Source organism: Lytechinus variegatus, chromosome 14 (assembly GCF_018143015.1).
Source record: "Lytechinus variegatus isolate NC3 chromosome 14, Lvar_3.0, whole genome shotgun sequence".
NCBI lineage: Eukaryota > Metazoa > Echinodermata > Echinoidea > Temnopleuroida > Toxopneustidae > Lytechinus > Lytechinus variegatus.
The window spans coordinates 1,534,507-1,560,037 of NC_054753.1; the positions used below are offsets into that span (position 1 = coordinate 1,534,507).

Below are 25,531 nucleotides of genomic sequence, written 5' to 3' on the forward strand. Positions count from 1 at the left end.
TGACACCCTTATCACGTTACGTACGTATAACGTGCCCCATCTTGAAAAAGACATTTTTTACGTGTTTTTGGTCGCCTGGTATCCACTCGTCAATGTAAGTGCCCCCCCCGGGAACTAAGTTTCTTGACCAACGCGGTGGGCTTTAGCAGCACCAAAAAGAAAAAGGTTATCAACTAAAAAAAAATTGGGGGACATGACCCCCGTCCCCCCTTGCTTGCTGGTTAGCAATGCGGCCACGGGGAGGTGACTTTTTATTTTCCCTTTTAGTTTTAAAGCAACAAGCTACCATACCGTGTATGCAGCGCAAGAAGAATTCGATACATCGGGCCAAATCTGACCAAGTTTTATCGTTAAATTGCAGTTGGAATGGGGCGTTCTTCTAAAGATAAACGCGATATTTATTATCGTCTTGCCAAGGAAGAGGGATGGAGAGCTCGAAGTGCATTCAAGTTATTACAGATAAACGAAGAATATGATATTTTTCGAGGCAAGTAATTTTCTAATTCCATTATCAGCTCTGAACTTTTTCTAGCTAGTACTAGGCCTATTACTATTACCGGTGTGTGTAATTTCTTTTGCACACAGTTTGCGATAGAGAAATCACGACTCTGTGTATGTGATAGGTCTACAGTACTATACTACATTGTAGCTATGACGGTGGTCCCCACTCATGGTTTCAAATCGTCTCGTGTGTGAAGGATTCATATGCACCTGGTGCACGCGAATCTTTCACACCCTTTTTACTAAAATAACTATGACTTTACATCGTAGCTAAGCATTATATTTATTCTATGACACTTACTTACCGAACCATATGGATCGTTTGTTGAATTCTGTTTTGGTGTTGTTTTTAATAAAATAAGAGCATTTTTCGTGATCTTCACGTAGATGCCTCTTGATCAGCGTTGATATCAACTTTTGCCTAAAGAGGGCGCGCGATATTATTTCAAAGTCGGTAGGCACTTAAGAACCAAGTTTGAAAGGATACTCGTAAAATTATGTCACTCTCGCCGATGAATATTCATTAGATCGTGGTCGTGCGTGTTCAATACACACTGAGTGCATGCATGCAGAGAGTTTTTATTGAACACGCACGACCACGATCTAATGATTATTCATCGCGAGAGTGACGTAATTTTACGAGTGTCCTTTCAAACTTGGTTCTTAAGTGCCTACCCTACCTTTGTTTACGGTGTTGCAAGCTAGCTGCATTCTAGGCGATCAGCATTATTTTCTTGCTCGTTCAATCCACTTTCATCATCATCTTGTCAAAAGATGGCGTACTTTACCAATAAGTATATACATGAGATGCAACCTGTTGATTTTTGGTACAATTTCCTATTATGCGCTGACGACTTGAATTGAGAATGTTCGATACGAAAAATTGCTTTTCGATTGTTGTTTGCGTACTTTCCACCGCAGTATTAAGGACGGATCGAACGGAGTATCCTGGTTGAGACTTGGAGGTAAGCGATAAAAACACTTTTATAAATAATTTCCAATTCATTAAAAAAAAAAGTTAAATCATAAAAACAAATTTCCATTAGTGGAGAAATACTCAAATGTTTGGCGTTTTTCATTCCCTCACATTCGTGTGATGAATGAAAACGTCAAAGTCCACTATGAAACCACATGCGTTGTGCGAGGTTAGTATTACTAACCTCGCATGTTGTGTGAGTGGGTGGTCCCCAAGTCTGCGCACCCATTCACTTTGCACATGATTTTTCTATTTTGATTAGAAAGGCTGTATTTCGAGGCCATCACATTTTTCCACCATTTTGACTTTTTTATTGAGTCAGATTTTTTAATGAATACAATTCTCATCTGTCTGTCAGTCACTGTCACTCTGTGGTTGCACGAGAGTCGCGTAGATCATGTAGATATGCGTGTGCGCAGACTTGGCCCTTGCTTGCCCGGGGCCTTGGGCCCCCAATCATAATGGGGGAACTTGCCATACAGTAATTTAAATTATACAGGAACTGATAATGATAAAGCACATTCATTGACATTGTTCGTGTGTGCATAATCACAATTCACAGTAGAGGCGCACGGCCAATATTGGAGAATGTCTCCCGACCCAAGAGAGAGATTATCTCCAATATCAGAGACTTCTGTGAAGAATTTGGGTATCCAATTTCAGAGACAGTCTCCAGTTTGGGAGACCAATTTTCTTTGTTTACATTTCCTTCAAAAGGATTAACTTGGTGGCAAATAAAAATGTGATAAGCAGATTCCTCATGAGAAATTACCCCTTTTCACCGTCTACTTTAAAAATTCACCGTCTACTTTTGTTTTTATAAGGATTTTTGTTGTCATCCACACACAAAACAAATAGGCTTCTGACCTCAGTGGGACAAAAGTTTGGGTGGAAAAAATCATGCTTTTGTTGGTGTTGTTTCTTTTGCAAAGCAAGTCTCCAATATGGGAGATTGTCTCCCTTATTGGAGAGAGTCTCCCATATTGGCCGTGCGCCTCTACTGTATCATAACCTTGTTAATTGAATGAGTGGTGTGCGAGAGCTGTGTGAGTTGAGTGCATTAACTGCCATAAAACCATTGCCGAATGTGTGTTTTTTTTATGCTTTATTTTTTTTAATGCTTTTTGAGACTTGGCTTGCATGTCCATATCGAACACTGATTGGACCTACTCATGTATTGCGAGGTAGCTATTGTTGTATCGTGGATATGCTTCGCTGAGAGTGAGACTTCATCTGGCTCCACAGCACGTCATCCCCTCCGTCAATAGACTGATGACGGCCATTGCCATGGGTTCGTAATGTTGGAGCAAACAACTGCTGCTTAATTACCATGACAACACTACAGCATAATGGTGGAAGTCAAAGCTGTGATCGGATCGGCGACGCACGCCAATACCTAAAATCGATATTGACTAAAAATATCGTCCCAAAATATCAGATTTTTAAGTTGTTGTTAAATCTCAAAGTTTGAGGATTTTTTTTTTGTCGGGACATGTTTTAAAGTGTTTGTGGTGCTAGCTATTTATATCATAGGAAAAAATTCTTGTTTTTCAAAAGAGAAATATACATGTTTCTGTAGAAGACGCATTTTCCTAAAAAGTCTGAAAGGCAAATATATCAAAGTCCCCAACTGGGCCCCAACATCACATCGATAAACCGTCAACGGGGACATGTTTTATAACTGCTTTCAGGTACTAACGGCTAAAATGAATTCTATGAGCTTGCTGTTATGAACCCTAGTCCTCCAACAAAGTATAAATGAAGCATTATTCAGACAACAGTGGAAAGGAAAATAATAAACATGTTGTAATTTTGTAAATATCTATGATTACTAAACGGACGATCAGGAAAATTCTAAGATTGTTTTGAGGTGCTAACAAGTAAAAATATATTTAATACACCTTCCGTTGTGAATTCCCGTTTTCTAAAAGGAAATATAAATGATGTATTATTCAGGCAACAGTGGAAATGTAAAGGAAACAAATTGGAAGTTCTAAATATGAAACAGAATAGTCCTAAATATCTTAGATTACTAAACAGATGATCAGGAACATTTTAAAATTGTTTTGAGGTGCTAACAAGTAAAACCATATTTCATACACCTTCCGTTGTGAACTCCCATTCTCCAAAAAGAAATGTAAATGATGCTTTATTCAGACAACAGCGCAAAGGAAATTAAAACAGAATAGTAGTCATGAATAATATGTCAGATTAGTAAACAGACGATTGGGAATGTTTTGAAATTGTGTTCAGGTACTAACAGCTTAGTATTAATGTTCTTACATTTCGTTAGGATCTCCTTTTTTTTCCGAAAAGAAATATATATATTTTCTCGACATCGTTGGAAAGGAAAATGAAAATTACTAGATTTAACAGAGATCTCAAATTCATTGCACAATCTATCAGGAAGTGTTGAAGTTGCTTTAACTTCAAAACTATTTAAATATTGGGCTATGAGGTTTTTCAAACGGCCACCGATCATACCAATACTCTTTGCATGATCAGCGATCGGCTTGAAACAGCTGAGTAGCCGTGATTAGATCCTTATCGGCTGCAAATCCAATGATGGATTACAGGGTACAGCTTCTATGGAGAAATGGTGCGCCTTTGCACCCTCCTCGATTACTCCTAAATTTTGCTTTAAGGGGAAAAGGTAATAAATGATAAAGATGAATTTATATCAAATACCATCAGCTTACCACCTTTCCGAAAAATGTGCCAGAAAATAGCAAATTTTCATGAAAAACAGATCAGGATCTGTCAGGTTCATCAGTCCCTCAATGGCCATCAACGCAGCTACAGCTGAGTGTACGAATGTGCCAGCCAGCTCATTTAGCTTCATTTTATGTCATGTAAAAATAAGGTCTTGTCTTATTATTCTCCATCAAGTTGAAAAGCTTAAGGAAAGATGTTCAAGTTCATTAAATTTGAACAGAATTTTACAGGAATTAGCCCTGAGTAAAAATGTTTAACTGATGTTTAAACGACCTTTAGCTTAAAAATTGTTTACAAACCTTGGTAAACAGTTCAACTGCTGGGAAAATTGACTAAAAATACCTTAATACTGACCAAATATTCCCTTAATCAGTATTATACATGTACTGCTTTGAAGTTAATTAAGAATGTACTTCACTAGTGATTTAGAATGAGGCAAAACAAAATTAAATGGCAAAAAATTCACTTGAATTTCATATGTTGAATCTAAATGATAAAAGTTGGACATGTAAGCCCTGTATCAAATTAAGGCATATTGTGTCCTCAATCAAAATGTGAATGAACAAGGTAGGATGATCAAAGTACAAGTTTATATGCTTCAGTGATCATAGAAAGGTATGAAAATCACAATTTGCTTGACGGGCCTTATGATCTATCCATACATTTATGAAAACAATCCATTTATTTTACATACGATATCTATATTTCATTCAAATTTTCATAGAATTTAGAACCAAAACTTCTAGCAAAACCTCAACATCATTATACAACATTACAGGGGTTGAATAATGATGAATAATGCAACATGTCAATCTCTGCGCTCTTCAGTCTGGTTCCCTTGTAATTCCCAGTTTCAAAAACTTTGTGGGAACAACGATTTTTCGCTCATGCATGCCTAAATTTGGGAAATACTGTTGTACACATTCTTCCGGAAGACATCAGAAACCGTATCTCTGTTGAATCCTTTAAAAATCTTTTCAAACTACATATATTTTTTCACTTCTTGATCATCTGTGTGCCTTGAGTACTACAGGGGTGGATTTTGCCCGTCATAAATCATTAAAATATTTTGATTGTTTTTTATTTATTTATTTATTTATTTATTCATTATCAATTAATTGATTAATTAATTTATTTATTTATTTGTTAATTGATTAATTAATTAATTTATTTATTCATTTATTTATTTTATTTATTTATTTATTTGTTTGTTTATTTTTTTTATTTATTTATTCAAAATATATTTATTCAGGATGACAAGATCAGTTAAAAACTGTTTTACACCATGGTCCTGACATTAAAAACATAAATACATGTAAATCAATAATATAGTTAACATGAGATAAAAATGAAAGTAATATCTAAAAAATTGTGTTTAAAGTGATACAATGCAATACAAGAAAATTTACAATATGTTATACAAAGAAATAAAGTAAATGTAATTAAATTTAACTATTTACATGTAACAACGAATTAAAGTACACAATTCAGAAATTATGAAAAGGATATACCTGTAGGAAGCTATTTCAAAGATCACACACTATACTTGAGTGCATTTCTCTGTGTTTATATTTTCATGTATTATAGGTGTTTCAAAGGTGGTTGATCTTTGTGCTGCCCCTGGGAGCTGGAGCCAGGTGCTTAGCCGTAAACTGAGGTACATGTACATATAATATGTTGTTCTTAGTATTCATTCAGATTTTAGTGAAGAAACATTGCTCATCCCAATTCTGATGTCATGCGGTATTCATAATGTTATTGTGAATGATGTGAACACACATGAAGCTATACATAATATACTAAAGGGCAACTCAATAAAATATGTAGTCCGACCCCCTTTATGTGGGACCTTCATGAAATATTTTGTCTCTGATTTCTTGTTCTTTTGGCAGTCTGTACTCAAACGATCGTGACTTGGTCAGTTTATAAATTGAAGTGAAAAATGGGGGTTGGACGCACGAAAAGGTTCATCATTTTACAAAATGATCCATAAATGGAATCGCCCTAAAGTAAAATGAATGGCACAGTTACCAGTCTAAGTTGCAAAACAGTTGCCAGGTATGGGGGAAGGGTGTCTCATCTAAAAAAAACTTGTTAAAGGAAAAAAAATATCAGTAATACATCAGTCACATTAGTCCTATGGCCGCCATAAGGCGAGTCAAAAACAACATTTTTGTACCAGCTACATCTGGGTGGTTTGAATAAAAATGAATATCAACAGTATGGCCGCCAAAGGGGATATGAGACTGACGTATAACAGTAAATTTGTTATAGAAATTGTGCATTTGTTGTTATGACTCTTAAAGGACAAGTCCACCCCAACAAAAATTTGATTTGAATAAAAAGAAAAAATTCAACAAGCATAACACTGAAAATTTCATTAAATTCGGATTTCTGAGGTGGACTTGACCTTTAAGGTCTGTTGATCTTTGAATTGATGTTTCAGAAAGGAAGATGGCTCTTATGATGGTACAAAGATCGTAGCAGTAGATCTGCAGGCTATGGCTCCACTTCCTGGTGTCATACAGATCCAGGGTGACATTACAAAGGTAATTCAAGATTTGTTATAATTTACTGTCGTGTAAAATATTTGTCGGACAACAGAAGAGTAAGATTTCTTGTAGGTGCTTTTATATCCACTCAATCATTGAAAACACTTTGGAAGTATTTCATCATTCAGAGCAAATTTATCCAGGGCCCCATTATACAAAGAGTTACGATTGGTCCAATCAATCGCAATTATGGAAAGCCAGCAAATTCAACATATGAAATGCATGTTTGTTCAAAAAAAAAATTTAGATATGAATCCATGTCCATAAATTCATTGATTTCATGACGATTTGGAGTGTTCTCCTTGGATTACAAATCACCTTTTGCAAATTTCCTGTAGAAAAATTATGACACTGATGGATTTCCATAGAGTTACAATTGATTGGATCAGTTGTAACTCTTTGTATAACAGGGCCCTGAATTCTTACATTTATTAGTGATATGTTTTTTCAAACAGGTATCTGTGATGTTAGATTGATAACTCTATTTTGAACTATGGTTATTTATCTATTGATGATGAGAGGTTTATTTTCAGTAATCATCTGCATTTTGTTCATCTCCATTTTGTTCATCTCCACTGCCTACTCTCTTTTGTCAAGGCATCAATCCACACTTTGCCACTTGATGTCACCCAGGAGTTAGACCGGTACCTGGTAGGATGCAAACATTTCCACAAGCAATTGTGGAAACTTTTGTTGGAATGCTTATCAGGGAGCAGGGAGTGTGCCCACATTTTTGTGTTCGAACAAGCTAGGAACTAATGTCTAGTGTAATAATTTCTAAAGCATTTAGTGAAATCAGGATATTACTATTATTTCACTTTTTGTCAGGAATCCACAGCAAATGAAATTGTGTCTCACTTCGAGGGAGAAAAGGCTGACTTGGTTGTATGTGATGGTGCTCCTGATGGTAAGCCTAGAATGTAATCAGTACATTATGAAATATACCCCGTTTACACTGGAAAAATAATGCCTGTTGCAATGCCAAACTTAGCCAGGCATTTGTCCCAGATCTGGAGTTGTCTCTACCTGGCTTTTTTTTACTACTAACAGGCCCACACCCAAATATAACCAAATGTGACTCCATCTGTGGCGGCACTGTGACCGTGGCATGCCACCAATTAATTGTTTCTTTACATTTTGAATACTACTGCAACAGAATATTAATGGGTTGAATTAAAGCCAGGCCTAGCCCACCAATATAAACACACAAGTATGGAGGCTGAGGACCGCAAGGACCTTGGATTCACCAAAATAGGCAAAGCATATTTTTTATAAATATTGTAAGTCAAAGAGATTTCAGTGGTCCTTCATATATTTGAATTAGGCAGATTCACCTGTACATGTTTTCATAGGAGCAATATTCTTATTAATTGCCATGTCTATATAATACCTCTGTCACATTGATTTGCTCTTCGGCGGCCATATGGCGAGTCGAAAGCAGCCATTTTAACCTTATTTTGTACCAGCTACATATAGGTGGTATGAATAAAACGGCTGTTTTGGACTCGCCGCTCGGCCGCCGTAGAGTAAATGTGACCGAGGTATTAGTTACATTTGATTATTTAAATGTGGAACAATTAGAAGTCAAGTTCACCTCAATAAATGTTGATTTGAATCAATAGAGAAAAATCAGACAAGCATAATGCTGAAAATTTCATCAAAATCGGATGTAAAAGAAGAAAGTTATGTCATTTTAAAGTTTCGCTTATATTTCACAAAATAGTTATATGAACGAGCCAGTTACATCCAAATGAGAGAGTCGATGATGTCACTCACTATTTCTTGTTTTTTATTGTTTGAATTATACAATATTTCAATTTTTGCAGATTTGACAATGAGGACTAACTTGACTGAACCATGAAATGTTAAGCTGTGGTAATTCAACATGTTCAGAGAGAAATAAGACTTTGTTTCACAGGAGAGTGAGAAGAAAATTAGAATATTTCATGTTATAAAATATAAAAGAAATAGTGAGTGAGTGATGTCATCAGTTCCTTCATTTGCATACTGACTGGGATGTGCATACAACTGTTTTGTGAAATTAAGGAAAATTTTAAAATGTCATAACTTTCTTATTTTACATCTGATTTTGATGAAATTTTCAGTGTTATGCTTGTTGGATTTTTTCTCTTTTTATTCAAATCAGCTTTTTGTTTGAGTGGACTTGTCCTTCAAATGAAACATAAAATTGTCTCTTTTTTCATTTACAGTTACAGGCCTCCATGACATTGATGAGTACATACAAGCACAGCTTCTGTTAGCAGTGAGTATTCTGTGTTGAATGTAGAATAATTGAGTACTTTGATATCTCTGCATACTCATTCAACTGGTGTAGTTGACTTTGTCCTCATCTACTGACATGCATGTATGTGATTGAATCTTGGACTTAAGGATTGATTTTTTGAAAAATTCTCCTTTACACCATAATGTTCGTTTTCTTCAATTCCTTCATGTAAACATGGAGCTTTCAAAGTCTGTAGTAACTCTTTCTTAATTTCAATTTTTGATGGCAAGGTGCTTTGGCAGCATTCATCAACTGATTACAGTAATTTCCAGACTAGTTACAAAGTAAAGAAAGTATGTGCGTTTATATTTATAAGACAGAAATTATCAAAACATCAGTACGTTTTGTAATTCCTAACATTTTTGATAATTTACTGTTCGTCCCTGTTAGGCAAGCTTGCAAACATTTCGGGTGTAAAGTTAATACAATTGGATCCGACATTATAGAATTGTAAAATTGATGTCATGACTCATGGGTGAAAAAGATTTTGATGTTATGCAGCTACTATCATAGAATGTAATCCTTATTTTGTTTTTATTTTTTTTCGAAATTGCATTATGTAACTTAACCATATTTTGTTATTTCCTACCACAGGCTCTAAACATCACCACGCATGTATTAAAGCCTGAAGGCACCTTCATTGCTAAGGTAAGGTCACATGTTTAGAAGGGACCTTGGCAAAGTGTGAGCCATGTCTTTTGGCATGAATCCAGCTCAGCTTCCTTTCACTTGTAATCGTCCCTTTTCAGCACACAAAATCAATACGCGAATGGAGGAATGCTAACTGCCAAAGACACCAAATAGGATTTGTGCTTACAAGATGCAGCACATGGGTCTATACCCAGTCAATGTGGCAAAATAAATGATTTAAATATGATATGTAGGGAGTTTGATTGTGTCTCCAAATTTGTCTACTGGCTAAAAATTTTGAACAAATAATGATTGTTTGCCGGTTTTGAATGAACATTTTTTTCAATGGATGTTTCATATTGGTTGTATTTCAGGGATGTTACTTAACTTGAAAATACTTAATATGAAATAAATACATAAATAATATAGTATTTGTATAGCGCATGTATCCACCTTGCTAGGTGCTCAAGGCGCTCCTCTATTACCCCGGCTATTCACAGCGCATAACTTTTTGAGGAATTTCTTTCTGCCGGTACCCATTTATCTCACCTGGGTCGAGTGCAGCTCAGTGTGGATAAATTTCTGCTGAAGGAAAACACGCCATGGCTAGGATTCGAACCCACGACCCTTTGTTTGAAAGGCGAGAGTCAGAACCACTAGACCACGACGCTCCCACGAGAAGAATATGAAGAATAATAATGCATGATTTTTGTACTTGATTTTCCTGACTAACCAAACTTTCAGAATAAATTGGCAATACAGTTGTCATACACTTGATTATAAGGGATTAATTAATTACAGAAACCAATTGTTGAATAGTAAATATTTGTTATTTCAAGTGATGGAGAAATAAAAATTATTGAAAAAATTCAGATTTTTAAAGCAATAATGATTTGATTAAGATAATCTATACTTCTGCATGTGCATATATTTAGGAACCAGTCTAGATTTTGTTATTACTTTTTTTTTTAAAACCATGGAGAACATGATGTTTTTTTTAATTATATAATTTCCTTTCATGCCATATTACCTCTCGAGATCTATTTTAATACAGTTTGATGTCAAATAAATTATATGGTTCTCATCCAATGAATAATAGATTTTCAGAGGAAAGGATGTAACCTTGCTATACTCCCAACTCAAGATCTTCTTTCCCCAAGTCACAATTGCCAAGCCAAGGAGTAGCAGAAACTCAAGTATAGGTATGGTATAGAAAAACTGAAGATGAATGTAAAAACATTCCTATTTTTTTTAATTACATTGAAGTATCGTATATTTTGTCTCTTATGATTTTTTTATTATTGGGGGGAGGGGGGGGAGGTCATGCCAATTTTGTATTTTCTAACTTTATGCATATACAATTAAAAATTAAGAATTGTCGTTATTATTTCAATTCTAAATATTTAATTGTCAATAATAACTGACATTAAATAAGCGAAATATATTTATACATTATCATCAAACATTTCTTAAAAACAAGTGTAGTGACTGAATATTTGTTTTCATCAGACGATTGTGAAAATTTGAATTACTGTGTTGAGATTATTCAGCCTCCTCCATCGTAATGTGTTTCTTGTTTTCTTTTTCATCTATGTATACTTGAACACTTATCTTCCTGAAATTTCCAACCCATTCCATACTCGAGAAATGAAGCTGTATCCAAAAGAAAAAAAATGTTATTTTTATTGTCTCACCTGCGAAGCAAAGTGAGACTATAGGCGCCGCTTTTCCGACGGCGGCGGCGGCGGCGTCAACATCAAATCTTAACCTGAGGTTAAGTTTTTGAAATGATGTCATAACTTAGAAAGTATATGGACCTAGTTCATAAAACTTGGCCATAAGGTTAATAAAGTATTACTGAACATCCTATTAGAGTTTCATGTCACATGACCAAGGTCAAAGGTCATTTAGGGTCAATGAACTTAGACCATGTTGGAGGAATCAACATCGAAATCTTAACCTGAGGTTAAGTTTTTGAAATGTCATCATAACTTAGAAAATATATGGACCTAGTTCATGAAACTTGGACATAAGGTTAATCAAGTATCACTGAACATCCTGCATGAGTTTCACGTCACATGACCAAGGTCAAAGGTCATTTAGGGTCAATGAACTTTGGCCGAATTGGGGATATCTGTTGAATTCCCATCATAACTTTGAAAGTTTATGGATCTGATTAATGAAACTTGGACATAATAGTAATCAAGCATCACTGAACATTTTGTGCAAGTTTCAGGTCTCATGATTAAGGTCAAAGGTCATTTAGGGTCAATGAACTTTGGCCGAATCGGGGGTATCTGTTGAATTACCATCATAACTTTGAAAGTTTATTGGTCTAGTTCATTGAACTTGGACATTAGAGTAATCAAGTATCACTGAACATCCTGTGCTCATTTCAGGTCACATGACCAAGGTCAAAGGTCAATGAACTTTGGCCGAATTGGGTGTATCTGTTGAATTACCATCATAACTTTGAATGTTTATGGATCTGATTCATGAAACTTGTACATAAGAGTAATCAAGTATCACTGAACATCCTGTGCGAGTTTCAGGTCACATGATCAAGGTCAAAGGTCATGTAAGGTCAATGAACTTTGGCCATGTTGGGGTTTTTTGTTGAATAACCACCATCATATCTCTGTAAGTTTATTGGTCTAGTTCATAAAAAGTGGTCTAGTTCATTAAACTTGGACATAAGAGTAACCATGTATCACTGAACATCTTGTGCGAGTTAGAGTAGTATTTATAGTCAGCACTGCTGCTATATTGAACCGCGTGATGCAGGTGAGACGGCCAGAGGCATTCCACTTGTTTGGGTTGGGAAGCAGACAAAAATACATTTTCATGTAAATAGAATACATCCACTCATACATGTTTTTATTTCTAATAAAGTAGAATATTGAACAATAATTTTGGGGGATATACCAAAACTACAGAGGGGTATGATTGTACTGATGATAAAGTAATTAATTTTCCTTAAAAGATTTTTTTTACATGGCTTTTTTCCAATCTTATTCAATAATTTTTCTGAAGATTTGGAGATAGGGCCTTAACCCTAATACTCCCAGGCTATTTCAAAGCTTGTGATTACCTGGGAGGGGCCATTATGGCCCCCCTCCCAGCCATGGGTTGCCGATTGCCTCAAAATTTTGCACAAGAGTTAAGAATTATGTAATCTACAAATTCGTATAAAAAAGGTAAATTTACAAAAGTCCTTAAATTTTTTTGTGTTCATTAATTTATGTTATTTTACTACGTAATATCGTAAGAGATTACGTGTATGAGAGAGCCCGTTACTGCGCATGCGTCAATTCGTTACTGCATGCAAATGGCGGCTTGCTGAGCCCCATTTTTTCTTGGAATATTTCCTCCTTTATCGGCGGAATCCTCATCGTTTTCAACGATTTCTTTTTTGTTTATTCAACTAGTTTCGAAGTAGCCTCTGTCAAACACACTTTGTGGACAGAAGGTCTTTTCATCATGGAAAAATCTTCGCTTAAATCTGCTAATGACAAAACCACCACGAGTGGTACCTCGACCGCTTCCCAGGCCGCCACGGGCGGGGGACAGACAGCGTCGCAGCCTGCTACCCCTGCGGGGGAGCGGAGCGGGAAGTCTACCAAGCCGAAGCAGGCCCGCTCGAATGGGTCCGTCAACAAAGCAAAGCAAAAATCGGCAAATACCACAGACTCTCCCGAGGTCCTTTCGAGGATGAATAAACTTGAGGACATGATGTCTAAAGTCCTACAAGCTCTACCACCACCGGTGGACGATTCCCACGTTGGAGTCAGGGCTAGATCTAATCGCCACGGGCGAGAATCAGCTTCAAAGTCAAGCTCATCTCAACCACGTGTTGACGTTGCACCTACGGGTCCCACTGGGATCGGTGCTCAACCAGACCTCCCAATTTTATATGACTCACCGGACTTAAGTCCAGACGAATTAGAGTCTGGTCAGATTGATGTCGATCATGATAGAGGAGCAGGCCTGGCGGATGAAACTTTTGTCCCGCCTATAGCGGCAAAATTTGCCCTTTCTACAGACATTGGGGAACCAGTCGATGATGGTATAGCGGAGTCAACTACATACCTGCTTAGCCACCAGCTAGAGCAAAAAGTGCTTATTGACACAGCTACCAGGTACCCTACTCCTAACAACTGCAGATTACTGGATGCACCCAAAGTAAACCCAGCTATCTGGGATAACCTTCCAACTTACTCTAAGTCTAATGACTTGAGACTTCAAAAAATTCAGAAATCTCTGACACGAGGGCTAAATGCCTTTGTACACACGCTTTCCTCTACTGACATTACTGAAAGCCAGCAAGATGCGTTAGCACTTTTGTGCAATGCCAACTTTGAAATAAATTGCATGAGGAAGGAGTTGATAAAACCTGCCATGAACCCTCGCTTTAGGCACCTTTGTAAGCCTACCACACCAGTCACTGACTTGCTGTTTGGAAACTTGAGCAAACAAGTTAGAGAGCTTAACGAGGAACAGAAGGTTACTGCAGGGGTTATTAAGGGCCCCAATCGCAAACCCCAATCCCATCAGCATAACTATCACCCCTATAGTCGGGGTTCAGGACGGGGTGCACACTCACAGTATGCTAAGGCTGGATGGAAAAGAAGTGCAGCACCAGCCACTGCAACTCGTCCACCACCAGATAGTGAAGATCTGCATTTTTTAGACCAACGAACCAGGTGGAAGGACCGACAGTCCCCACCTCACGACAACCCTCAGAGGAAGCAGAAACAGCCTGCCCAAGTGCCACGTGCACACCACAAACAAGGTCACAGAACCAAGTAATTCCTGACGAGGTGAGAAATTACACATTTGCTTACCTTAGATCTACCTTTAGGCCCACTGTTGGAGGCCGACTGAAAAAATTTCATGAAAATTGGCGTGAAATCACCTCAGATCCTTCCATTCTAAATGCTGCGCAAGGATATAAAATTGAATTTGCGAAACCACCACCTTCACGAAGTTATCCCCCTTTCACTTTCAAGTGTAGTGGAGAGGAAGAAAAAGCTTTGTCAAATGAGATACAAAAGCTTCAGGAGAAAGATGTTATTGAACCCTGTCAAAGTGAGAAAGGGGAATATGTATCAAATATCTTCTCTAGGCCAAAAAAGAATGGTGGTCTTCGTCTTATTCTAGACCTATCAGATCTTAACAAGTATCTACCTTACCAGCATTTTAAGATGGAAAATATTTATACTGCGGTGCAACTTATCACGCAAAATTCTTTTCTTTCTTCAGTCGACCTCCAAGACGCCTATTATTCAGTCCCTATTCATAAAGATCATAGGAAGTACCTAAAATTCCTCTGGCAAGGCCAATTTTGGCAATTCAAAGCTTTGCCAAACGGGCTATGTTCAGCCCCTAGATTGTTCACAAAATTACTCAAACCATTGTTGGCTGTTTTGAGGAAACAAGGACATGTGGTTGTGAGCTACCTAGATGATCTTCTCATTATTGCTGACTCAAAGCAGGATAATGAGAAAGCCCTAGAGGCTGTTGTTGAAAGTTTCTCAAAACTTGGGTTCTTAATCAATCCAGAAAAGTCTGTATTCACTCCGGTGACAGAAATCACTTTCTTAGGCTTCGTTCTCAACACAGAGAAAATGATAATGACCTTGCCAGAGGAAAAGGCCCAAGACATTATTAGCTTGTGCTTTGAATTGCTACATACTCCCAATCCTTCCATAAGACACGTAGCCAAAGTTATTGGGAAAATCGTTGCTGCTCTACCTGCCACAAGATATGGTCCACTATTTTACAGGGCACTAGAGAATGACAAGATTGTCTCATTAAAAATGAATAGAGGTCATTTTGATAGAAAGATGACTTTGTCACCAGAAGCCAAGAAAGAATTGTGGTGGTGGATAGACAATGTGCAATTAACCTTCTCACCTTTGAGACGGTCCACACCACAACATGAAATTCGTACCGATGCCAGTGGTATCGGTTGGGGGGCCACAGATCTAAAATCTAATACTGGTGGCAGATGGAACAGCATCGAACTTTTATATGCCCAGAATAATAGAATAAACTATCTTGAGACTAGGGCAGCTCTGCTGGGGCTGAAATCTCTGTGCTCAGAATTATGCGATACTCATATATTGGTGCGTGTAGACAATGTCACAGCAGTGTCCTATATAATTTCCATGGGTGGCACTAAATCAAATGAGTGTAATAAGGCCGCAAAAGATTTGTGGATGTGGTGCAGAGAAAGGGATATCTGGGTCACGGCAGCCTACCTCCCTGGAAAACTCAATACCCAAGCTGATAAAATGTCAAGATCCTTTAATGACAGAACAGAATGGATGCTAAATAGAGATAAATTCCTTCAAATTGTGCATCATTTTGGTTTGCCCAAAATTGATCTGTTTGCTTCTAGACTCAACAAACAGAGAATTATGTTTCATGGTTGCCTGACCCAGAAGCTGTAGCAGTAGATGCTTTCACCCTCAATTGGAAGGGGCTGGATTTCTATGCTTTTCCACCCTTTTGTCTTGTTGCTAAATGCCTCCAAAAAATAAATGAGGATAATGCATCGGGCATTTTAGTAGTCCCAAATTGGCCCACTCAAGCATGGTTCCCCCTCTTCAAGAAAATGATAATTGGGAAACCCATGTTCCTCTCAAGAAGTGAATCACTACTTACACAACCTATTACTAATGAACCTCACCCTTTACATTCTCGCCTTGATCTTGTCTGTTGCAGGTTATCACCAAACCCTTTGAAAATAAAGGCCTAAAACCTGGAACTGTAAAGATTATTATTTCTTCATGGCGCAAGTCAACAAAGAAACAGTATGCAATATACATGAAGAAGTGGAAAAGTTTCTGTGAAACATTAAGCTCGGATCATTTGAATGCAGACGTGACTGTTGTGTTAGACTTCTTGAGCAAACTTTATTACAAGGACAATGCTGGATATAATGTTTTGAACTGTGCACGGAGTGCTCTATCTTCCTTTCTTAATTTACTGGACACCCCTTATTCAGTTGGAACTCACCCGCTCATCAAGCGTTTCATGAGAGGTGTGTTTCATCTTCGTCCTCCCACAGCAAGATATAAAGAGATTTGGGATGTCAGCCATGTCCTTAATTACCTACGTTCTCTTTCACCAGCGAGCTCATTGACTCTTAAAATGTTAACGCTGAAACTGTGTATGATTATTGCGCTGACCTCTGCGCAACGTGTTCAAACACTCCACCTCATGAAACTGGACAAAATGAGTTTGTCTAACAGCGCAGTCTCTTTCCACTTTGAGGAACTGTTCAAACAGTCGAAACCAGGTAATCTAGATACATCTGTAACTCTGGAAGCTTATCCCCAAGATAAGAGACTTTGTGTTGTAAGATACTTAAAGTACTACTTGAAGCTGACTAGACCAATCAGAAAAAATGAACAGAGATTGTTCATCAGTTTTAAGAAGCCACACAAAAGGGTCTCAGCTCAGACAATTTCCAGATGGTTAAAATATGTACTGAGTTCAGCAGGCATTGATACAGTCAAGTACAAGGCCCACTCTACTAGAGCGGCTTCAACGTCGGCAGCAAAGAACAATGACTTGCCAGTATCAGCTATACTAAGCCAAGCAGGCTGGTCAAATGAAAGGACTTTCAAGACTTTCTATGATAAACCAGTGGTTACTGGAAGGACTTTCTCTCAGGCCATCCTAAGCCAGTAGTCTACAAGATAGTCCTGCTTTATTCCTTAAGTGGTATGTGTCATGAATATGACTCCTGTTTTACTAGAAGGCGACAGTGTCGCTTTAAAATCTCATACACGTAATCTCTTACGATATTACGTAGTAAAATATGAAAATTAAACGAGAACTTACCGTTTGAAGTTTAATTGATATTTTATTAGTAATAAGAGGAGGAGATTACGTCCCTCCTCACTCTCCCATGTACTTCAAACGCTAATTCAGTTCTCGAAAAATTTATACACAGTCGCCTTCTACTCTACGAAAATTGACGCATGCGCAGTAACGGGCTCTCTCATACACGTAATCTCCTCCTCTTATTACTAATAAAATATCAATTAAACTTCAAACGGTAAGTTCTCGTTTAATTTTCATAATTTATTTGAGAAATAGATTTTGGTATTTCTTACTAAATAAAGAATCAGGAATGGCAATTTTTTGGTAAAAATGTCTTTCATAACTGATCAATTCCTGGAAGAAAAAGATAGGTTGGGGTTATTATTTCTTATGTATTTTTTGTTCTTCAATTTTCTTATGTGTTTCTTTGTTTTTCAATAAGTGTTTTCAGATGCGTGGGTGTGGGTGTGTGTGTGGTAATTAGTTACACTATTTGAAACATTGATGATACTTAAAGTACAAGTCCATCCCAACAAAAATTTGATTCAAATAAAAAGAGAAAAATCCAACAAGCATAACGCTGAAAATTTCATCAAAATCGGATGTAAAATAAGAAAGTTATGACATCTTAAAGATTCACTTAATATGATATTTCTCTATTTATTCAAATCATCATTGTTCTGGGGTGGACTTGACCTTTAACTAGAAAAGTATGTACATTAATTGGATAAGCTCCTGATTTTATCCATAGGGTTAGACAGTCATATAGAGAAATAGCGAAATTTCAGTGACACGTGTTTGGTAAATGTAATCTGACACCCACATAGTAGGTCTGATTGCCATTAATGTGGTCTCAAAATGTGCGGGAAGGATCAGGGAAATAAGTCTTAAAATTTCGTTTCAAAATATTGAGGCAATAGGAACTACCGACGAAAAATCAGAGTATTAGGGTTAAATCTCAGAATATTAACATTTTTTTTTAATGCAGAGGCCTTTGTTGTTTGTCAACGATATGCTCCTCCTGTTGGGTATACACCAAATATGTCCAACCCATTATTGGATCAAAAGTATGGTAAGTTTCCCCAGTATTATCTATCAGTGTTGGATATTTGAAGTCAATTGCAGGAAACCTGTTTAGATAAACATGCTTTTTAAATCAAAGGATCTTGACAACCTTAAAACTTGCCAGAGTAATAATAATTCCTATTATTATTTTTTTAGTTTATTTATTTCTAATGGGTTACCAATTTTATTCTTTGAAGAACATAAATTGTTTACCTGCTCCCTCCCCTGTGCATAGACCTATACATTCACAGCTTGAATACCTGTATGCAGTGTTACCTTATGTTGCGTATCATGAATATTTTCACTCGATGCTTTGGAAAGATGGAGGCTGAGTATGCTGCAACCGTTGATGATATCATCAGCATCTGCAGTTCTTGCTCAAAGCTGCATTTGATAATTCCTGTTGCAAAGGCCTCTGATAGATGCTCAGTAGCACATGGACCACTATGCTGGGAATTCCACCTACGCTTTCATGAATACTAGCTTGTGATTTTATTGCCTAAATTGTATGCTTTTTTTATATTTATCTCTCAGTATATTTTAGCAGTAGGAATAACCTCTCAAAACCAAAGTGCCATGTCATTGCAGAGCTGCCAAGTAGAACAGATTCTCTGTATTTAGTACTGAATAATGAGAAGAATACTGATTGTTTCGTGAAAAATACTGATTTGTAAAGTTTCAGTTTTATGTATTGTCAGATTGTCCTTTGGTATATCTTTGAAAATATTGATTTTCTCACAAAAAAACTGATTTTCTCACCAAAAAACTGATTTTCTGCTTTAATAATACTGAAATGTTCTTGTTCATATTGATAGCTCTGTCAGTGTAGCTTTTGGGGGCGTTGTGGTCTAGTGCTTATGACCCTTGTCTTTCGATTAGAAGGATGGGGGTTCAAATCCCAGCTATTGCTTGTGTTCCTTCAGAAAGTAATTTACCCACATTGTGCTGCATTCAACCCAGATGGGGTAAATGAGTACCCAGAAGGATTTGATTCCTTGAATGAATGGAGCGCTGGAAGGGAGCACAAGTTAAAGACCGAGTTATTGATAATAATAACAATTTGCCTCGTAATAGATTTGTTCTAGTTAGATGGCGCAATATAAATGTCTATTATTATTATAATTACCCTGGCATTAGACAACTCTCTGAAGCAAGGCACTTAATCCTCATTTGTCTATTATCCTTGAATTTTTAAACTTTTACACTTACCTTCTTCTCTTAGTTTGTTTTTTGCTCTTTCATACATACTTATGTCTTTTGCACATGTTCAGTTGTTTCCCATTCTTTCCCTTTTCCCCACTCTTTTGCACCAGTTTATTATGCCTTTCTTTGTTACCTGTTTGACCCACCTCTCACTAATTCTCTTGTTATTCATCTCTTCCTCATACCCTCTATCACTGTTTTGTTCCAGATCCTGTTTGATGTTGCCTGCCCCACATCTTAATCCCTCTTGGCTTGAGGTCTTTCTTTGGCCTTACTCACACCTACTTCCCTTTGTGTCTGCCTACTCCTTTTCTTTCTTCCCCTTCATTAACCTGATTGGTCATCTCTTCTCACTAATGCCCCTTTTGTCTCCTTGTTTCTAGTGTTGCTGTTGGATGTTTGTGGTCTATATCATGGTTGTTCCACTTTTTATGTTTGTCATTTTTGCCTCCGACGAAGATTCTGCTAGGATCGAAAGTTTAGGCCCCTTTTGACTCTCTAATTTTTAAAAATATATTTCTTTGTTATATGTGATTTCTAATTCACTTTTGTTTGTATATTTCTTATGTTCTACATTGTAAAGCGCTTTGATATGGATTTCATGAAAAGCACTTTACAAGACTACATTATTATTATCCTTGAAATGAAGGATAATGAATGTATTTGATTATCTTTGCAGATACTGATTTCAACAATCTGGAAGGTCCCAACCGTGTGATCGTACCATTTCTAGCTTGCGGTGATCTTAGTGCCTATGATTCTGATAGGAACTATCCCTTAGAGGTAAGCATTATACTTTGCACCTTGAGCCCATCTTCCAAAGAGTTGCAATTGTTCAGATCAACCGCAACTATGGAAAGCCAGGAAAGTCAACATATAGAATGCATTTTTGTTCAAAAAAAATTTCTAGATATAAATGTATATCCATAAATTAATTGATTTCTTGACAATTTGTTGTGTTCTCCTTTGTTTGCAAAGGACATTTTGCAAATTTCCTGTAGAAAAAGTTATGATACTGATGGATTTCCATAGAGTTAAGACTTGTTGGATCAATCATAACTCTTTGTAAGACAGGGCCCAGATGTGTTATGTGGTATTGTTTTTACCACAAAGGCAGCATCTTTTTTTAAGGAAAATCCTTGTTAGCTTTCGCCTACTGGTTTCTGCAGGCATCGTCAGACCAGTGCCGATTTGCCGTAGATGGGGCAGCGCGATTGTCCGAGAGACGATCCTAACTATCTCCTGTTTACGTTCCCATTCTTGTCTGCTGTAACCAGTTGTAGAAAAACTGAAGGTAACAAGAATATTATTGTGAAAAGATGAAAGTCTCTTTTTTTCTGTATTGTTGAGTAGCTACATTTGATTTATTTTTATCATGTGCGCAGATCAAGCCTGGAGAAGGTTACACATACCGTCCCCCAACACAGCAACCAATCAACCCACCATATAAGACAGCGTGTGATATGAAGAAGAAAGATCAGCTAGCCAAACCTGTCACAACAGTGGCAAGATCTAGAGAACAGGTATACAATTTCATTTTCTCATTTGTCAGTTTTTAGGTCTGTTGTGGGGCCATGTATGGTAGAACTTGTTACGAAAGAAATGGATGCTTGATGTTTCTATGATTTTATGTTTATTTTTTATAGGTCTTCAGAAAGAGTGGATAACTATGATAGATACAGGGCTCTACAAAGAAAACAATTCTTGTTTAGATTGTTAAGCAAGTTTCTTTCAAAATAACTTGCCTTAAAATGCCTCACTTTCTTAATTTCCATAACTGTATTAAATTTACAAAGATTTGAAATTAAATTCATCTACATTGGTACATTTACTAATTAATTATTACACCTTGATGCGGTGGCGTCAACATCAAATCTTAACCTAAGGTTAAGTTCTTGAAATGACATCATAATTTAGAAAGTATATGGACCTAGTTCATGAAACTTAGACATGAGGTAAATCAAGTATTACTGAATATCTTGCCTGAGTTTCAGGTCACATGCCCAAGGTCAAAGGTAATTTAGGGTCAATGAACTTAGAGAATTTTGGGAGAATTTTCGAAATCTTTACCGAAGGTTAGGTTTTTAAAATGATATCATAACTTAGAAAGTATATGGAGCTAGTTTATGAAACTTATGCATAAGGTTAATCATGTATCAGTGAACATGCTGCTTGAGTTTCACGTCACATGATCAAGGTCAAAGGTCATTTAGGGTCAATGAACTTTGGTCAAGTTGGGGGTATTTGTTGAATTACTCTCATAACTTTGAAAATTTATTGATCTAGGTCATGAAACTTGGACATTAGGTTAATCAAGTACTACTGAATATCATGTGCGAGTTTCATTTTATTGTTCGAAATAGACATGAATTGAAATACCCTGAAAATTTGCTTTGCCCAATTGATGGTGGGCTCGACAGCCACTGCGCAGCACCAGATCGACAAGGCTCTATCCCTTTAATCGTTGAACTCCAAACAGGGTAGCAGCAACTCCCATCTTTTAACGTCTTTTGGTCTGATGTGGCCAGGGTTTGAACCCTCGACCTTCCGGTTGTGGGACGGACGCTCTACCAACTGATCCATTCTGTTGCATACTTTGCTTTTCTGCTGCTAAGAAGAATGTATGTGAAAATGTAAGAAAATATCATGTAATTATTATTTTTTTGTGATCACTCATTCTTGTTTTATCTTGCATGGGATCGTCCAGTTACAGGGAGATCAAGCAGACGGCCAGGCGGAAGGGAGAGAAGACAGACAGGATGGTGGTGGAGGGAAGCAGATAGAGAGGGGAGATGGATCTGGAGTCACAGAGCACCAAGGAATGGATCTCTTAGGTGCCTGCAGCTCCAGCCATGGAGCATCAGCACAAGGAGGGGACACGGCCCATGGAGGGAGGGCCCCTGATGTGCTGGATATCCGGAGAGGCGTTCCAACAAGGAACGTTGAAAGTGGAGAGGAGGAAGGGCAACATAGGGTCCTGGAGGTGAGGGGGATGTTTCCTCCCGATCTCATAGGTGGAGCAGCCCAGGACGGTGGGCTTGAAGATGTTGAGGGAGATACCGATGGCTCCAGGAGAATGGATCCTGCAGGAGCGCAACATGGAGGTGGAGATGAAGCTCCAGGTTTAAGGGCAGAAGGACCTGCTCCTGGGCTCTTAGAAGGAGCAGTTGGAGGATATGATATCGGCAGGGCTGGAGGTGTATCATTAGGTGGTGCAATAGGAGCAGAAGGTGGAGCAATAGGGACAATACCTAGTTCTATAGAAGGAGCTATTGGTGGTGCAGAGATTGAACCACTCAACAGAACTTTACCAGGACCTGGAAGGGCTCCAAGTACATCCGATGCTCCCACTCCTAATCAAATATTAGATGGATCTTTAATAGGCGCAGTTGGTGGACTAGACATCAGTCCACCCATCGACATTGTTCAGCAGCGTTCACAACCCAGTAGGGGTGATGCTTATCCCTTGGATGTCATCGGGGATATCAACACCCAAAACAGGATATCCAGCTCAGAAGTTGTAAGACCACGCGTTCCTAGGCACACAAACAGTGACCAAGGGCCATCCAGGAGACCTCATCAAGGTATTGGTCTGGACATTGTGGACTTTGCCAGCGGTCAGATGTCACCACATGGCCGAGCGCCTCCTGCAAACCCTGGGGATGTGCCTTCCAGCGGGAACATAGACCAAGAACAAAGGACTCTGCAAGCTGGTTGCCAGAGAGGACCTCCACCTGATGTGACAGGTGTGGAGCAGGGTATCCTTGGTAGGATAAATGATCTTCATGTTGATGATAATAGACAAGCTAGGAATGATTCTGATGACTGGGTATAGGGGACAAGGATAATCTAAACAACCAACTTCTGCATTATGAGAGTGAAACTGTCGACATATAACTTTGAGGCAATTTGGAATGGTGGATTGTCTAAGATATATTATGGTGATATCATATGTACAGTGATGTTACTTGTTCTTCTGAATTCAATTCTATCTATCACCAACTTTGCAATAGTTCTCTAGGGAGGTGTTTCACAAAGATTTCAAGTCAAAGCATGCTAAGTGCTAATGTGCTTGTTCAGGTTGAGTTCCTCTCTGGCAACCAGCTTGCAGACTCCTTTGATCTGCAATAAGCTTAGCGTTTCGTGTCATTTGCACATCGGTATTTAAGCATGACTGGAAGTCATACTTTAATGGCTGTTTGTGAAACAACTCCCAGATCATGTTAATTTTAATGTCAGATAACATTTGGGTATTTAAGTGATTGTTCATACTGAATTATCAGTTTTTCCAGATTATTTTACCTGTTTGCAATATATATAAAATATATCTATATCCTTCTAAATATTTGAAGTACACTGTAGATGAAGGGCATTTCTATAGCGTTTACAAAGAGAAAAAAAAACTAATGCTCAAACTTGAGTATTTAATGTATTTTTGCAGTTTCCTTTCTTATATTCAATGGGATCTGTTTTGCAATTCTAGAAACATCATGTTGCCACATCATCTACTTGAAACACGTACAATCCAACCTCTCTTATCTTGACATGTTGGGACCAGCACAAATCCGGTTCTGGGAGACCCAATATCAATACATGCAGCTGCCTCCCCAAATAGTACATGTAATCTATTGTAGTAAGCTTACACAGACAATATTCAATGCAGTGTCAGTGCAAATTATAGGTGGTGTTTAGCGGAAATGAAATCGACTGGTTGCCAAACCTCTTGGATAATTAACCTGTTGAAATATGAGCATACCTCAAAAGAAAGAGAATGACTCAATGAAACTAAGTCGGCAAATTGGATCATCGCAGCTTCGCAAAGTCAGCCTCTGTTACACTGACTGTAGGCTCAAACATGAAAGATGGCGCAGTCCATAAAGCAAGATGAGCCTAGCTCGCGAGACGTGTTGTTTTACCTGAAAAAAAAGAATGTGACAAAATGGTTGCACTTCGTACTGAATACTGGAAAATTATCCTGTCTAATTTCTTTCTGTAGTTTGGGTCAGATATTTTCATTAAAAATTATGTGGTTGTAGGTAAACTACATGCATATTAAAAAATGTATGCAATCAAAGTGAGAAAATAGCTTAGGAATTTCGATTTTAGATTGAAATCTCATTTCCCCATGCACTAGCTTGAAAAAATAAACTTGGCAAGTGTGCATCCAGATAATAGGAAGATCCGGATAAGGGGAGGCCGGATAAGAGAGGTCGGACTGTAGTAACAAAACCTTTCTTTTTTTTGAGATACTTGATCAAAAGTCAGTGCAGTGTCTTTAGCGTGGGAATTCTGCAAGTGGCCTCCGAAAACGAAGTGAGGTTCGTAATTCTGAAGGTTCGTTAATCCGAAAACAAAATGAGGTTCGCAGTTCCGAAGGTTCGTTAGTCCGAAAAAACCAATGATTAACGAACCTTATTTAGTTTTCGGACTAACGAACCTTTGGAACAACAAACCTTATTTCGTTTCCGGATTAATGAACCTTCGGAACAACGGACCTTATTTCGTTTTCGGATTGATGAACCTTCAGAACAACCGACCTTATTTCGTTTTCGGATTAATGAACCTTCGGAACATCGAACCTTATTTCGTTTTTGGTTTATCAAACCTTCGGAATAACACCACAAATGTTCTGATTAACAAACCCTTTACGTTTTCGGATTAACGAACTTCGAGGTATAGGCAATTTACGTGTTTTGGATTTACGAAGCTTCGGAATAAAGAACCTTCGGAATTACGAAGTGTAACCCTAAAAACACATGGCACAGACTT

General features: G+C 37.7%; 1 protein-coding gene across 1 annotated transcript; it reads left to right on the plus strand.

Moving 5' to 3' along the window:
* Positions 1 to 269: 269 nt before the first annotated feature.
* Positions 270 to 24,677, plus strand: LOC121427403. Its single transcript, XM_041623776.1, has 11 exons — positions 270 to 487; positions 5,780 to 5,849; positions 6,639 to 6,741; positions 7,573 to 7,651; positions 8,955 to 9,007; positions 9,623 to 9,676; positions 10,758 to 10,860; positions 18,483 to 18,566; positions 20,442 to 20,545; positions 21,148 to 21,285; positions 22,470 to 24,677. The coding sequence occupies exons 1-11, from the start codon at positions 367 to 369 to the stop codon at positions 23,595 to 23,597; spliced, it is 2,037 nt and encodes a 678-aa protein (XP_041479710.1). The 5' UTR covers positions 270 to 366; the 3' UTR covers positions 23,598 to 24,677.
* The last annotated feature ends 854 nt before the right edge of the window (positions 24,678 to 25,531 follow it).